This window comes from Pollachius pollachius (genome assembly GCF_949987615.1).
Source record: "Pollachius pollachius genome assembly, chromosome: 17".
Taxonomy (NCBI): Eukaryota; Metazoa; Chordata; class Actinopteri; order Gadiformes; family Gadidae; genus Pollachius; species Pollachius pollachius.
The window spans coordinates 20350992-20367097 of record NC_136950.1 but is presented as its reverse complement, the minus strand read 5'-3'; the positions used below and the strand labels follow the sequence as shown (position 1 = coordinate 20367097).

The 16106-nt window shown below is 44.4% G+C and overlaps 1 protein-coding gene across 1 annotated transcript in view; it reads right to left on the bottom strand.

The window, feature by feature from the left end:
* LOC307088961 (cadherin-10-like) overlaps positions 1-16106 on the bottom strand; it is a gene marked incomplete at both ends in the record, with an annotated part of 37432 nt that overhangs the window by 4797 nt on the left and 16529 nt on the right. Inside the window, 8 exons of the mRNA XM_079755041.1 lie at positions 1094-1345; positions 6866-6974; positions 7897-8018; positions 8461-8597; positions 10999-11252; positions 11946-12127; positions 12478-12645; positions 13272-13391. Coding sequence (XP_079611167.1) covers positions 1094-1345; positions 6866-6974; positions 7897-8018; positions 8461-8597; positions 10999-11252; positions 11946-12127; positions 12478-12645; positions 13272-13391 — 1344 coding nt within the window. The remainder of the gene's footprint in view (positions 1-1093; positions 1346-6865; positions 6975-7896; positions 8019-8460; positions 8598-10998; positions 11253-11945; positions 12128-12477; positions 12646-13271; positions 13392-16106) is intronic.

The following is a 16106-nucleotide window of genomic DNA, read 5'->3' as shown; positions in this document are numbered from 1 at the left end:
CCGCACCATTTCAGTTCTTCTAAACTCTACTAATCTAGCCGTAATGAAAAGGCCCCCGTTTAGATATTACATGACAACCTTGGAAGATACCGCTTCGCGGCGCCCGCTTCAGCAGGGATTCCGCCGCAAGCCCACTTCAAAGCATTACCTCGGCGTCGAGGCCGAGATACGAATGCGACAACATAATATATAATAATTTCCCGTGAATACCAGATCTTATTTAGCTCACGAAGTTAACGCACAGAGTCCCGGATATGTAAACGGTGACGGTTTTTGAAGAGCGTCAGACAGGAGGTAGATTGCATTGCGTATGGATTCATAGTTCGGATGGAAGCGACAGTAGCGGACCCGCTCTGTCATTTCATTCCTCGAGTGTAAAAGGAGCAGGATAACGCAGTGTCTCCCAGACGGTTCAATCCCCTGCAGTCACCCTGGAGAAATCGTTGCGCGAGACGCCCAACTCCGACCTTCATCAATCGAATAAAAGCCTCTGCTCGATAACTAAAAATAGTGGAATAGTAAAGGCAGCATATTGTTTATGGGCATTAATAACAGAGGTGGTGGGGACAAACTTATACTGTCAGCACGTCGGCTATGCACACATGCATTCTCAGCCCTGCATAGGCAAAACCATCCCTGCTCTCAAACGCACATGAACATAAAATGCAGGAAAATGCATAATATAAACATTGCTTGCAATGGATAATGAAAATAGTCGCTGACATAAGATAGCATTGGACAGGTTGCAAATAGCTGATTTTCCTACACACAGACACAAAAGCACACACAACAAACATACATAGTAACCTTCCAAAACGGACACACACACACACAGACGCACACCAATGCGATGGTCTAAAATGTAACAATGACCTCATAGTAGAAATAAAACAAACAAAAACAAGCAAAGGTCCTATCCAATAATGCATGAATGATCGTGGGACTCTGCACACACACACGCACGCACGCACACACGCACACACACACACACACACACACACACACACACACACACACACACACACACACACACACACACACACACACACACGCACACACACGCACACGCACACGAGCACAGTCCGCCACTCACTGAGGAGGATGACGACGCAGAGCAGGATGGCCACCAGGGCGCCGGTGGTGAGGCCGTCGGAGAAGGGCAGCACCTCGGGGTTGCACGTCTGCATGTTGCCGCGGCTGTCACACGCGCACACGCGCACAACCAGCGTGCTGGTGCTGCTCTGGATGGGGTAGTCGTTGTCCGAGATGACAACGGGCAGGAAGTACATGCTCATCTCGCGGCGCCGGAAGCCGCCCCTCCGCGTCAGGATGTTGGCCGTGTTGTCTGCGCACCGAGACAACAACGAGGGTTTTGGGTTATTTTTTAATTGTCATCTTCGTCATCCTGTCGTAGTCGTTCACCCTCGTTGGCGTGGTCGTCGTCAGGCAGCCTTTGTCGTCGTGGGAGTTTTGCGCGCGGATTGATGTTGGTTACGGTTTGAATCGTGGCGTCGTCACTGGCTGGCATCGGATCATATTTGACAGTTTCATATTTGATCAAGACATATCCACATACATCACACGTTTCATCAGTATGACACAAATCCTGTCCGACACGATGACACTAAGAAACCATAGAACATTATCACAGAAAATAAATAAATCAAATCTCTATTGTAGAAGTGCCACACTGTACAATCAATGCCTTTGTAAGTAGCTGTCAGAGTCAGCATGACGGGGGGGGGGGAAAGTTCAGCCTGACTTTAAATATACCATATATCTGTCATTGTATCTTTTTGAGAATGTATTTTGAGAATCAAATGTCATCAGACAGCTATTCTGAGACTCTATATAATTACTGCCTGACCTGAAGTTACTGCATCTAATCACCTGTGTGTGTGTGTGTGTGTGTGTGTGTGTGTGTCCTTGCATGTGAGTGCGTGAGCGTATGTGTGTCATGAGTAAATTATAGGTTTGCAATAATTGACGAAATTAGGTATTTGATTGCGTTTCACTTCTCCGAAAGACCACGCAATTAAGTACGGAGTATTACAATCTCATCAGAAAAATACCTTACTCATTCCCCATTTAATTCCTTGCTTCGATGAACTTAATCATATTTCATATTATGAAGCCACAAGAAGATGTTTTTCTCACTTTTGGAACAATGATTCTAGTTCCTGCCTCTTAATGATTATATCATCATTTTGAAAATACACTGAGTGATTGCGCAACATAACCCCAATTATTTTGCTGTTGATAAAAAGGAAGAAAACATGACTCGAAATGGCACACGCTAATTCACTTCTCAGCTGCACACGTATGTATGTATTTCAGTACGATATAGGATTCCCAAATCACTACCGCAGCCATCGTCAAGGAAACAAACATCTACATCTGTTTAGTGATGAGGATTCTCGGTCACACTTCACAATAAGGGTACATTTAAAAACCATTAACTAACATTAGTTAAGCATTATCATATGGCATTAGCATAGGAGCTATAGTTAAGGTTAGGGTTAGGCTTAATGGATGAGAGTGAACCCCATTAAATAATACATAAATAACATGAACACCTTAGTAAACATGGTCACCAATAGTAAATGATCGCCCAGCCATGCAAGGGTTAAAACGTACGAGATTAGACTATAATGTTTCTACCAGGACAGGGCATAGTATGGTGTGCTTATATCGTTTGAATTTATTTAATGTTATTTGCAAGTTGTGTGCTGAACATTTCCTTAGATTGCTGGCACATTTTTGTCTCAAGAATAGACAACTGCTAGACATTATAATGACGAAGTGATGAAGTGTAATCTATATTTTTCCCCAGACAGAACAGCAGTAGTGTTTGACTAACACAAGGAATGGCTTCATTATTCTGTAGAAGATAAGGCTGTTATAATAATAATGCCAACAGTGACAGCAACCTTTATAAATACATAATTATATAAGAACAAATCGAACGAATCACATACTTAAGAACTCCCCTCTGCGCATTTGGCCACATGCATCTGACACAACAACACACACAGTTAGTGTATGTCAGTTTATTTGTATTTTAATTATAGCCTAACGTCAAATTTAATAAATTTTGTTTGTTTCAGACAGACAGAACACACACAATTATATCCGTGGATCGCGATGTTGAATTCTATTTGTGGTTTAATATTCCCCCCTATTTCCCTTCCTAATCTCAGTCGCTCTTTGAGAGGCGATTTATTTCAGATTGGTCTACACCAAGTGCCACACGATGTCCTGTGCCCTTTTATTAACGCAAGAGAACTCCACCGGCGATGTGTCCTACACAACATCGCACATAATTGTCTTTTTCTACACAAGCTCCTGCGATGGAGAGACCTTTTTGTTTGAGGTACGAAACCACACTAATAGGCCTATTGTAATCACACGAAATAACGAATAATACCAAACAAGTAGCTGGGAACTCCACTCTGCGACTGCGGCGATGTGTTTCCGACACGACACACACTTATCGTGTTTAGTTTTATGTTATAGCCTATATCGTCCAAATTGATTGAGGCATTTAACTTCATATATTTGGTTTGCTTCAGTCAGACGGAACACACACAATTATGTGTAAATACGCCTAGGGTATTTGCATAACTAATTGCTTTATTAGTCAACTAACTGTTTATTAACTGTTAGTTAACACTTATCAATGCATTAACTAATGTTAATCAATGGTTAATTAATGTACCCCCATTGTTAAGTGTTCCCGCAAGTGTGTATGTGTTTGTTAGTGTGTGTGGGTGTTTGTGCAACATGTGTGTCTGCATGTACATCTGTCGTTTCTTATCTGAAAGCGTATCCGCTAATTCAGTTTCCTAGCCCTTGAGAAGAAGTATGCTTCTTTATTGTTAATGCTGCAGAGTAGTAATGCGCGATATAAACGATATACGATATAAACGATAAAAAATGGCCTACGATAGAGATTGTAATTCTATCGCTCTATCGCGATAATGCATGTTGATGACGCAAAATACAATGTTTAATTTTTGGTTTGGTGCAATTCCTTTTCACATTGCAATTTTCGCAACAGTGCCAGAATTCGTCAACAAACCTGCATGTGTGCAAAGAACGTTAACCCATTTGTACCGGCTGCTGTGCGGCGGTTGATCCGCGCAGCCGGTACAAATGGGTTAATGGTAAACACGCATTGATGCGCAATCCGGTCTTAAAGGTAAACACGCACAGATGCGTGATCCGGTCTGAATGGGTTAAATCATTGGACAAAAAGGTCTGGGGCGTTGTAAAGCGTCAAAGAAAAAGGGGGGGGGGGGGAAGCACCGGTGAAAGTCAACAATCATGGATATCCAGCGTGATATACATTGATCTGCGGACTGGTCCAACTCCTTCTCCCTCATCCTGACTTGGAATGTGTTAAATGCATCTGCATTTTTAAGTTATGTTTTCCAGCATACTTTTTAATTGCTTTTGTCGGACCGTCGGGTGGTGGCTCAACATGGAGCAAAGAGGAGACGGAATGTCTTTTGGATATCGGACCCGAATATCCAAAAGATGTTCTGTCTCCTCTTTGCTCCATGCTGAGCAACGTCTCCGAGACCACCTCTCCGGCTGGGTCAACCTCCTTTTGATGGTTAAAAATATCACGTAAATCGACAAAAATCTTAACAATCAATGATCGATCATCAATTAATCATGCCCATCCCTAATTGTCAGTACAGTGTCTGTTCCTTATCTAGAAAGACACCCGTTTTTCCTGTTCTCTGCATCTTGGGTGGCATTTAAGAACCAAGGACTTAAACTAAGTGCAGTGCCTTTTAGAATGGTTTGCACTAAAGGAAAGAAACCCAATACTAATTTTATTTATCTGCAACATTATGTTGTGTGATTACAGTGTTTCACAATAAATGTTCTCGAAATGACATACTATATTTCTCTTTTTTATAAATACATTTAGCAGTTTGGCTTTCCTTAGGGTCTATGTAACCTGTTCTGAAACGGTTATTTAATGATTTTATATCGTGATATATATCCTTATCGCAAGAGGCTGCAATGTATATCGCACTATGGATTTTAGGCCATATCGCCCATCTCTACTGCAGAGCCTTCCTTCCTTCCCCACGATTGCTTTTCCCTCTCTGCAATATAACTTTCATGTGCTTTTATTTCCTACGCACCCGGTATATATTTATATTTTTCTCGTCTTGTATTGTCATTTGGTCTTGCCGGCTCCAATTATTTAATTAAAACTTAGGGAGAATGGGAGAATTTTAGTAGAATAGGATGCCCAAGGACAAGTCTGGTGTATTTCACTTGTTTCCACCAGTGAAATCTTTTTTATTTCCCTCCTGTCTTGAGTGTTGTTGTCACCTACACAATAGGTGTTTCGTTATGCCTCTGTTTGTTGTTGTTCCATTCATGTGTTTGTGTAATACAATATAATTCTGACCTTGTCTCGGCCAGAAGTTGATACCAGTGACGGATACATTGGGCCCTATCTTGCATCCGGCGCAATTGACTTTCTCACTGGCGCATGTGTCGCTGCTAGTTTGCAACTGGCGCAGAGCGTTCTTTTCCCTCCACCGCCACGCGTCGGAAAATAAGGGAATGATCTTGCGCCCCAAGGGGCGGTTCGGCGAAAGGAGGAGGCGTGTTCTGGCGCAAAAGTTCCCTGGTGCTATTTTGCAGTTTCAGAAATCACTTGCGCCACACACCAGGAAATACCTGGTTTAAAGTCAGTGGCGCGTTGTTCAGATGCTATTTTAAGGGCGCATGCATAATGTTGCTTGTGCACCTCGCGCATACACTTTGCTTCTCTCATCTACCTAGCCACACATTCTTGGTAAATTATTTGGGAAGGAACAGCTGATACAGCGGTAATAAGTTGTACTTTTAAATCAATGCATACACATATTTTCTTGACATAGACATTGTGTACATGCCCATAACTTTTAGGATTGATGAGTATTCGATCGTGAGAAAACATTGTTTTACCGCGAGTGAGTGTTAAAAAGAATGAATGAATGCGGGCGCGCGTGTGTGTATGTGTAAAAGAATGAATCAATGTGGCCGCACGTGTGTGCGTCCATCTGTTTAAACACACACAAACTAAACACGTAACGCATAATACAGTCCATAGCAATGTATATTAACGGGGGGACACATGCATATTAGGAACACAAGTCGATAACGATAATGCATACAATACTGATAAGAAACAATGTTTATAATGTATTGCGTGTATCATTAAATAGAACCACAGTTACCGCATATCATATGTGTGTTAAGTTTTCTTTGCCGAAATTTATTTGAGGACTCAGTAATTCTGAAGTTGTGGAAGAAAACCTTATGCCATGTGTGAATTAGGCCATATTATTTGGCCATAAACTGAGCCATTTGAAGTTTGAAATTCATGTGCATCTGTCTCATCGGAGACTGCAGACGCGCTGTCAAAATATCAACTCGTCAGGTTCAATTGCGCTCATGGCTCTTAAAGGGGATGGGAGCTGGCACTCTCATTGGTTAATTGCACATTACGCCCAAACCATACCTACGGGTAATTAGGCTACTTCATATCAACCCTTTTTAGATTTGTGCCGGGCGCAAATCAAAAAAATTACTCTTGCGCCGGTAAAATAGCGACATCGCCATAGAACCGCCCACAAAGCTACTTGCGCTTGCCGCTTCTCACTTGCATTTCAGACCGTTAAAATAGGGCCCATTGTTTTCATTTCATTCTAGATTATTGAGTTATGTAACGTAATGTATAAGTGATGTAATGTATGTTATATTAGAATCATAGAACTTGACCAATGATGCGGTGCCATTCAATATGTATTACACCACTGTGTTAATAGTGTGTGTGATGTGAGTGCTTTACCTTCTCTGTCCACTATGGTGAAGTTTGGGTTGGCTGGGGCTATGCTGAACACGAATTTGTGGCCGACGAGAGGTTCATCTGTGTCCACAGCACTGATCGTCTGGATCAGCTGAAAGGGAATCAAGAACAGAGGATTTGATAAGAACATTGTGACGTACTTTGCCTTGATTCTTTTACATCCCAATCCCCCCTTTTGGCTCTGATGCAACAATGTTTGGTTGTTGCCTGACTAACTTCTCCATCTTTTAGCTTTTTCTTTTATTCAAAGTAATTTACAGCAAACATAAGGGGCTTACATCTTACTCAGGTCCCCCAGTAGACTGCCGAAACTGGGGATCAGACCCAGTACCTTCAGGTTGTATGTTTAAAACCCTATCCATTACACTATCCTGCAGCATGTCGTTTAGAACTGTGCCCATGGCAAGGGTTTTTATTCAGCGATGTTTCTCACAATGTGAAAGCTTGGTATATTGGAACCCAAGCTAAAAAGGTTCAGGGTTCAAAATCCAATGTCCAATTCTTCCCCGGGCAAGATTCCCTGACCCCTACTTGTGACGTACATGACGTAACGACATGTACGTCACATCTTGTTATGATATGTCATAACAAGATGAAGAGGTTTATTAATCCCTCTCTATTGTTTATTCCCTGTTTATTAATACGTCAACAATTCTACATTCGGCCTCAATTTTCTGTTTTCTGCATTTAAGTTTGACCCGGTCCACAAGTGACTATTTATCGGTACTCACAGTCAGACGCGTTGTGTAACCGCATCCACTACATTTACATTGACATTTAGGGCATTTAGCAGACGCTCTTATCCAAAGCGACTAACAATACATTTAAAATACAAAGTACATTAGTCAGAAGAAAGAGAAACAACAATATATCGCTGTTGATTCATTGCCAAGCACTGACAATAACTAGGTTAACCCATTCTCCACAAAACAAATCCAGTAAATAACTAACCAGCGTGAATTAGAGTAACTCGTAGTGCTATCTTGGGTGGGGGGGCGGAGGGGACGCCGTACCTGTCCTGCTTTGACGTTCTCGCAGACGAAGGTGTCGTAGGACATTGCGAACTCAGGGGCGTTGTCGTTGACGTCCAGCACCTTGATGAACACGGGGACGCGTGTCGTCTGGCGAGGGTTGTCTGAAAACACAGAATCATCCGTTAGCGTCCTTATCTGTTGTTGCTAGCAAGCACCAACCGACACTTTGGGCAGGATTTCGTGGCGGTTTAGGGTGTAAGCATAAGGTAATGTAAGGTAAACGTAGCGATGATTCATCGTTTAGCGACATTATCTGTTGGTGCTAGGCATGTTGACGCTTGGGGCAGGATTGTGTGGTTGTTTAGGGTGTTTCACTCCCCAGCTGAGATACTCTGGGTTTGAACTCCAACATCTGGGTTTGAATCCCCGATGAATACACTGTTTGTCAGCTTGGATCAAAGTGTCTGAAAGCTGACCTTAAACTAAACTCATGTTCCATGCTCATTTGGTACCGTCGAGTTTTAGCACACTAGCAGTAGCGATAGCAGTAGACCCACGCGCACTCGGACGTCAGACATTGAAGAGGAGGAGGGCGGTGCCTACTTATTTCCGTGGCGACCACGGAGATGTTGTGCCAGCGGGACATCTCTCGGTCCAGGGCCTTCAGGGTGGTGATGCTGCCGTTCACAGAGTCGATGTTGAACAGCCTCTCTAGGTCCGTGTGGCGGTCGATGGAGTATCTGCACAACAAACGACACGGTACAAATATATCACATCTCGCTCAACAGCTGCCTCTTTTGACTGTCTGCCAGTATTCCTGGCCGCCTCGGAGTCCGTCCATCTGCCAGTCAGTCCACATGTCTGTCTGTACATATGTACAGTATGTCTGTCTCTCTGCCTTGCTGTACGTCTCTAAGTGAGTCTGTCAGTCAGTGCACATCTGTCAGCAAGTATGTACGTCTGTGACTCTGACTTTCTGCATGTCGGTAAGTCAGCCCGCATGTCTGTCTGCAAATATGCATATCTGTCCCTCTGTCTTTCTGTAGGACTGTAAGTGAGTCAGTCAGTCCGCAACTCCGTCTAAGAGTGCACTCACACGTGACAACAAAACAATCCCCCTTACTCCATCCTCCACCGTGTTACGATCCATTTAACAACCAGCTCAACTAAACTTCCCTTCTCTCCCGTTCCCCTTAATCCACAAACACACGGTAACCCTCCCCGGGTACATTACTCATTCCAACCCCCATCCCCAAGACAACGAGGGTATCCATTCCTGAGCGTGACTCGTGTGTTTTGCCAGACAATGATCCACGCGTCCCCCAATCCCCACGTCCTTCATCATTGTCAACTGGCGTATTCCGCTGACATTTCTAGCACGCCGAACGCTGCTCCACGAGGCAAGGCACGGCGGCGCACGGGGCCGCGTCTCTCATCTCTCGGAGACAAGAGCGCTGCCATATGTTGGCGGTAACGGCGGCGGCAGAGGATGCGGCAGGCGGCGCAGACAGAGGCGCGTACCGTGGAGCAAATTAGCTCTCTTTCAAGCTTTGACTTTGGCGCCGGCCTCGGAGGGGTTGGCATAATGTTCCCGGGGACGGTAAAGGGCGAGCGTGTGTGTTTTTGCTTCACGCCCGGGTCGCATCACTTTGCTCTCTGGGACGCCGATTACCCCCCCCCCCCCCCCCGGCCTGCCCCGAGCCCCCCCCTCTCAGGAGACGGGGCACGTGGGTAAGCTGAACCGAGACGCACGGGGACACACAGCAGGGTGTGATGGATTTAACTTTAACCGATTTTTTTAAAACGTACCCTCCAACCACAGAAATTATGCGCACAAAGGAAAAGGGGACTTGTGCATTTGCATGTATTATCATAACAATGTAATCTAATATGTGGTACAGTAATCTAATGATCTGGCGGGCCCTGTGCTTATCGTCCCCGTCTCAGTGATTCCTGCACCGTTACCAATGAAGACGGAAAGGGGATGACTTCCCGCTTCTTTAACCAATCAAATTACAGTGATTGAATTACGATGATTAAAACATCGCCTGCGTGCTTTGTATAATATTACCATAACAGTGCCATTGAAGTCTGGGGAAGATTTTTTGAAATCCCTTAAAACCCAAGAGAGGAGAGAATACATTACTGTGAAAGGTTAAAGGCATTGTTGACATACTGCTGGTTTATTTTATTATTGTCCCAGGTCTTATTCCTTTTAACGTGTGATTATTTGTCTTTGACTGGCCTGTTTGATTGCCGTGTAGGCTAATCCGTGTTTAACCTTGAACCCACCAACTCCTTGGTTCGGAGTCAGTTAAATGAAGAAAGCTAGACTGTTTCTTTACAACTGAGGCTTTTCCCAGAAAGCCCTCAGAACGCTGCACACCAGATACCCTCCCGGCTGAAAAGTTCAAGGTTTGAATCTCAATGTCGGCACCTGTAGGCATCCTAGAAAAAGATGCCCTTTCCTCTGTATACCTGCTCTTCACTGGCTCAGTATCTGAATCACACTCGCTAGACGACTAGTCGGTAGTAAGAACAAATAAACAATCCCTAACTGGAAAAGTTTGGGGATTCAGCAGGTAACCCATTAGTGGTTTGCGCGGCAAGCTTCGTTAAGTAAGCTTGGTCAGTGCCTGATTCTCTCTCTCTCCCCTTCTTCTCTCTCTCTCTCTCTCTCTCCTCTCTCTCTCTCTCTCTCTCTCTCTCCCTCTCTCTCTCTTCTCTCTCTTCTCTCTCCCCTCTCTCTTCCCTCTCTTCCCTCTCTCTCTTCTCTCCCTCTCTCCCTCCCCCCACTTAGTTGACGGTCTTGTTCTCGGTATCGGGGTCCCTGCCCAAGACCACGCCCTCTCCCTCCCCCTCTCTCCCCCCATTAGTGGTTTGCGCGGTAAGCTTCGTTAAGTAAGCTTGGTCAGTGCCTGATTCTCTCTCTCTCTCTCTCTCTCTCTCTCTCTCTCTCTCTCTCTCTCTCTCTCTCTCTCTCTCTCTCTCTCTCTGTCTCTGTCTCTCTGTCTTCTCTCTCTTCTCTCTCTCCCCTCTCTCCTCTCTCCCTCTCTCCCTCCCCCCACTTAGTTGACGGGCTTGTTCTCGGTATCGGGGTCCCTGCCCAAGACCACGCCCCCCCCCCCCCCCTTCTCTTACTTGACGGGCTTGTTCTCGGCGTCGGGGTCACGAGCCGACACCACGCCCACAAAGCTGCCCGCCGCGGTGTCCTCGTGGACCTCGATGACGTAGGGGTTGCGGGTGAAGACGGGCGGCTCGTCCACGTCCTCCACCGTAACGCGGACCGTGGCGTAGTCCTTGAACTGCAGCCCGTGGACGAAGCGCGCGTCCAGGTAGGTGTTGCGCACCTCCACCCGGAACTCGTAGTCCCGCTTCTCCTCGTAGTCCAGCCCCTGGAGGGGGGCGCGAGGGAGAGGGAGAGGGAACAGCGATTAGGAGGAGGAGGTGGAGGCCATTTCATAACGAGAGGCATGGGTAACGAATGCGTCGTTTTGACATGTGACGGAATGGTGTTTGTTGTGTTGTAGTAGTAATGTGTAATTTCAAAATGAATACGTTTAATAATTGCGTATCAGAATGTGATTGGCTAATGGGTTCCATTGCTTTTTCATTTGAATTAGCTTTATTCATAGAATAAAAACAAACATTCTTTTAACTTAGTGATTATGTCTTCCTTTTGAAGCAAAGTAAAGTAGATCTTTACTTGAATTCAAATAATATATATTTTCATTCATCTAAGTCCAGACCTTAAATATTTAATGGTTGCCTATGTAGGCCTATTTATAACAAGAATACCAACCTAGATTTGTTAATGAATATATGAGACAATTTATACACTGTAGATCTCGGAAGTTTAGGACGTTAACCGATTTATAATTATGAAAGAAACTAACTCATGAACTTTTTTGTAATGATAATGTCAGCACGATCAAATAAAGTAAAAAACAACGGATCAACAAACTGGTACTTTACCGGGTTATAAATCCTATATTTTCTTTCAATATTTCCTTAGCGACTGTGCACATTTACATTGTTCAATTCCGATGGTGATGTTGTTTTTTTCGGGACGAGGAGGAGGGGCTTACCTTCCTCACCACCAGCACTCCCTCCTGGGTGGTCTGGTCGGTGATGATGTTGAACATGTCGTGGCCCCCCACGATGCTGTAGTCCATCTCCGCGTTGCGTCCGATGTCCGGGTCGTCAGCTTTGATGCGTCCGATGGCCCCGCCCACCTCCGTGGACTCGACGGCGGTGACCCGGAACGAATCTGTAGGGTTCATTCATGACAATATACAGTAAGACAAATGATACATATATATGTTGTATAAAATCGATTGCATATGTATATATAAATAAAATATATAAAAGGGATGCATATATATCATATATATATATATATATATATATATGAAAATCGACAGGATAGGCTACTGAATTAATCTATAGACTATATTGAAGACAGCTAGTTCCACATATGAGTAATCTTTTCAGATAGTTCCTTGACTTCAGAGGCATCATCATCATCATCATACACAAATCAACCACTTCTTCCCATCAATCCCCTGACAAAATCATAAAACGGTACACGAACGAGGTGGCAAAAGAGGAGCGTCTCACGGTTAGCGAAGCGCGGCGGGCTATCGTTGACGTCGGAGAGCGTGATGCTGACCGTGGTGGTCCCCGAGAGACCCCCCATCTGGCCCGCCATGTCCTTGGCCTGGATCACCACCTGGTAGTTCTCCTTCACCTCCCGGTCCATGCCCGGCAGAGCGGTCTTGATGGTGCCTTTAAAGAAGGAAATAATTCAAGAATTAATTCCGTCACCACCACCGCCGCGACGCTTTCGTTCTATTTCGAGGCTTTTTATCTTTAGATGAATAAACATGAATGTTTGTTTTTTCGCTTTGAGGGTATTTTTTTAGAAGTCTGTCAGAGACGGGGTGAGTGGCGATGTGACTTTGCGCTTCTTATGTTAAGTAACACGGGTAACACGTTGTCATTATTTTATAAAGACAGGTTTTAAAATATATTAGTGATAAAGCTGAGATTATTATTATGATTCCGGCTTTCACTGGTAGAATGTTAATACAGTACACACAAGGACAACATGTATTCTTGGCAGTAAAAATTTAAGGAAAAATCGAAATTAATAGCTATGATTTACAGTCTTTTACAGTTTCCCAATAAAGAAGGATAATTATTTAGTGCATTTATAGCTGCCCCATATCCCAGAGAGTAAGTCAGTCTTTTCATGAACAACAAAACGAATGATGGTCCGTCGTTATTTTCATTTTTACTTAAGGCTACCCACAGCATGCAGCCGATACTCAACCCCTCCCACTGTCTGGATATATTTACGATGACTCATAAAACTTGAGAGTCTGACTTTTGGACCTCCCCCCCATCCTTACCGTTCTCTGAGTCCACGGAGAAGTACGGCTGCCCTTGCAGGATGCTGTACACCAACCTGGCGCTGTTCCCATAAGTCTGGTCGTCGGCATCGTTGGCTGTCACCGTGGCAACGGATGTACCTACCAAGGGGGAAGAGAACAACTTGAGTTACAACAGCATAGAGACCGGTGATGGTGCAATTACTGCCAAAATAGACAAAACTAAACAAAAAAACGGATTATTACTCAATTATGAATACTATTTTCGTTTGTGTGTTCAAACTAGGGATTTCTGAGCCTATTTTGGCAAGCCCGAGCTGATCGAAGACCTCCCATTAGAAACACACTTAGCCATTTGCTTGCTGAAGGGCAGTTTTTTGTGTCTCTCGGTTATCAACCCACACACCATGTCAGTTAGAGCAAAAAGTTGTGTTTCGACAGAGAATAAATGCACCTAATGAACGATTTACTATAGCGCAACAAACTGTTGAGCACCGTTTGAAAAGCGTACGCGAGGTGAATGGAGCTGATGGAATATCCCACGGAAAATACATTACGGGGTTTGTGTTATTAATAAAAAAGAATTGCTTCATAAAAAATACATGTTGGTCACGCAGGCCAAACATTCCTCATTTAAAGCGCTGGACGCAACATCGCATCCGTTTAAACATAACCAACGTTTTAAACGAGCCATATCGTGTTCTGTTTTAAACGGTTACAAGCCATTCCACCGAATCCACCATTATCTTAATTTACATTCCAAAGCCCCGACTCAATTTATAAAGCCAAACTCTCTCGTAGCCTGGGGGGGGGAACTGATCTTGTTTCCCTCTCTATATTTCCCAGTGATTACAGCCAATGCATTTCTAAGTCCTCGCTTTTCCAGCCGGGCGCCTCCACACACAACACCACACTGCAAATACTGTCCTTGTGGGGACCGCTGCGGGACCCCTTGTTTTGGGGGTGCGGGGGTCCCCTTGCATACCAATGACACGGCTGAACATCTGTCCCACCTCCGTTCCCCCCTACGCTGATGGCATAAAAGGGAGCCAGTGAGTCTTCACGGCTGGCCGGCTAAATTAACCAGTGTGCTCAGTCCAAGCACATAAGGCAGTTGATTAGCACACAGAGCAGCGATGGCAGATCACTCCCCTCTCACTCCCCTCCTCCCCTCCCCCAGCACAGATTGAATTTTTTAAATTATTTATCCTCCCAAGTCCACAAAACAAAGTCTCTGTTGTTTGTAAAGTCCTTAATCCCAGTTATAGCCTCAAAGGGGTTCAGAGGCCCGACATTAAACCAGGTATTTATCCTGAACCCGAATCCCCCCGAACCCAGACCCCTTCAGTCAGTAGGAACACAGTAGAGAGAGAGAGAGAGAGAGAGAGAGAGAGCCATCTCCTTCCTGGGATGGTTATCATTGTAACAGGTCCCCAATGGGCAGACATATGGAAGTGAATAACATTAGCTTGGGAGGCTAGGGGGCCCAGCCTTCTGTAGTCAGGATACCACATTGGTAATATGCCTTGTAAGGTTGAACCAGGCTTCAGTTCGGCCTCTGTTCCTCCACTACATGTATAGGACTTCTGTCGTTCAACCCTCTTTCCTGAGACACAAATCCCACAAAAGGATCTATCGTACTCTCATAGCATGATTGCCATATTTTGGCCAAATTGTGATATCTAACCTAACTCTATTCTCCCAACGCTGCTGATTAACTGTGCCTAATTGGCTTTATCCTAAGTCAATCAGAGTGCATTTTACATTTCATAATCAATATCTGCCTAAATTGACTTAGGCAATTTTGACATTTAATACCAGATGAACTTTAATATATGACTTGGGCAATCATGCTATGAGGCTAACGATATGGTAAGACACGTTTGTCAACATTCTTCAAGTTTGAGAAGAGAAAGAGGAGAATGATGCATTGTTGTCGGATGAACTCCGAATAGGAGCCCCCCCCTCCCAGCTCTTCCATTCACCCCTCACTGCGCCCAGGCATTAATTTATGGTCACATAATTGCGAATTGACTTCAATTTCTCCCCCGGAATGGTTCCCTCTGCTCTGTATACATCGGGCGTCGCTGGCTTTGTTTACACCCCTCCGATGGAAGAGGAAGCGGAGGGCGACGAAGCAGGGACTTAATTAGAAACAACCGACAATATAAACTTTGAAAATGTTTCATTGCCTATTAAAAAACGGCGGCGCACAATTGCTTAATGTGGATGCTGAATGAGTCTGAGCGGCAATAAGGCAACTTAAAAAATAATAGGAACCTTGTGGAAGGTAAGGGGGGGAATAAATAAATCATGACTTTGTCAAGAAAACGCAAAAAAAAACATCTTTCAGTTTACCAAGGCTACCGGGAAATAATAACACGCAATAATAATAGGTGACCAAACTTTGTTCTTGTCGCCTTTTCTTCCAATTTTTCTGAACTTTGGGCATAATTTGTCAGCCTAGTCCTCTGAATCTATCGCGGACGGACAATGAGTCATGAATGCGTCGGGTCCGTCATTGATCAGCTCGTGTCATTAGCATAGAAGCACTGGCAGCAAAGTGTTAATTATGCCGTTGCAGAGCCGTTTGTAACATATGATGTTAACTCACAGAAGGGCATCCAAACCCCACTCGGCCGTGTTCCAGGAGATCAGCTCAGAGACTGGAATCTGCTGCAGAGATTTAGTGGTTCTCTGGAACCAGTTTCTATTGGCAATAGCTCAGCCCTTTTACAATTAAATCCTTTCAATACACCCGCAACAGATATACTTCAAAACCACTTAAAGCGACCCCTTAAAACACTTAAATCACTGTTAAGCTGTCAGGGTGTAGTACGACTCCCGCCTGACTGC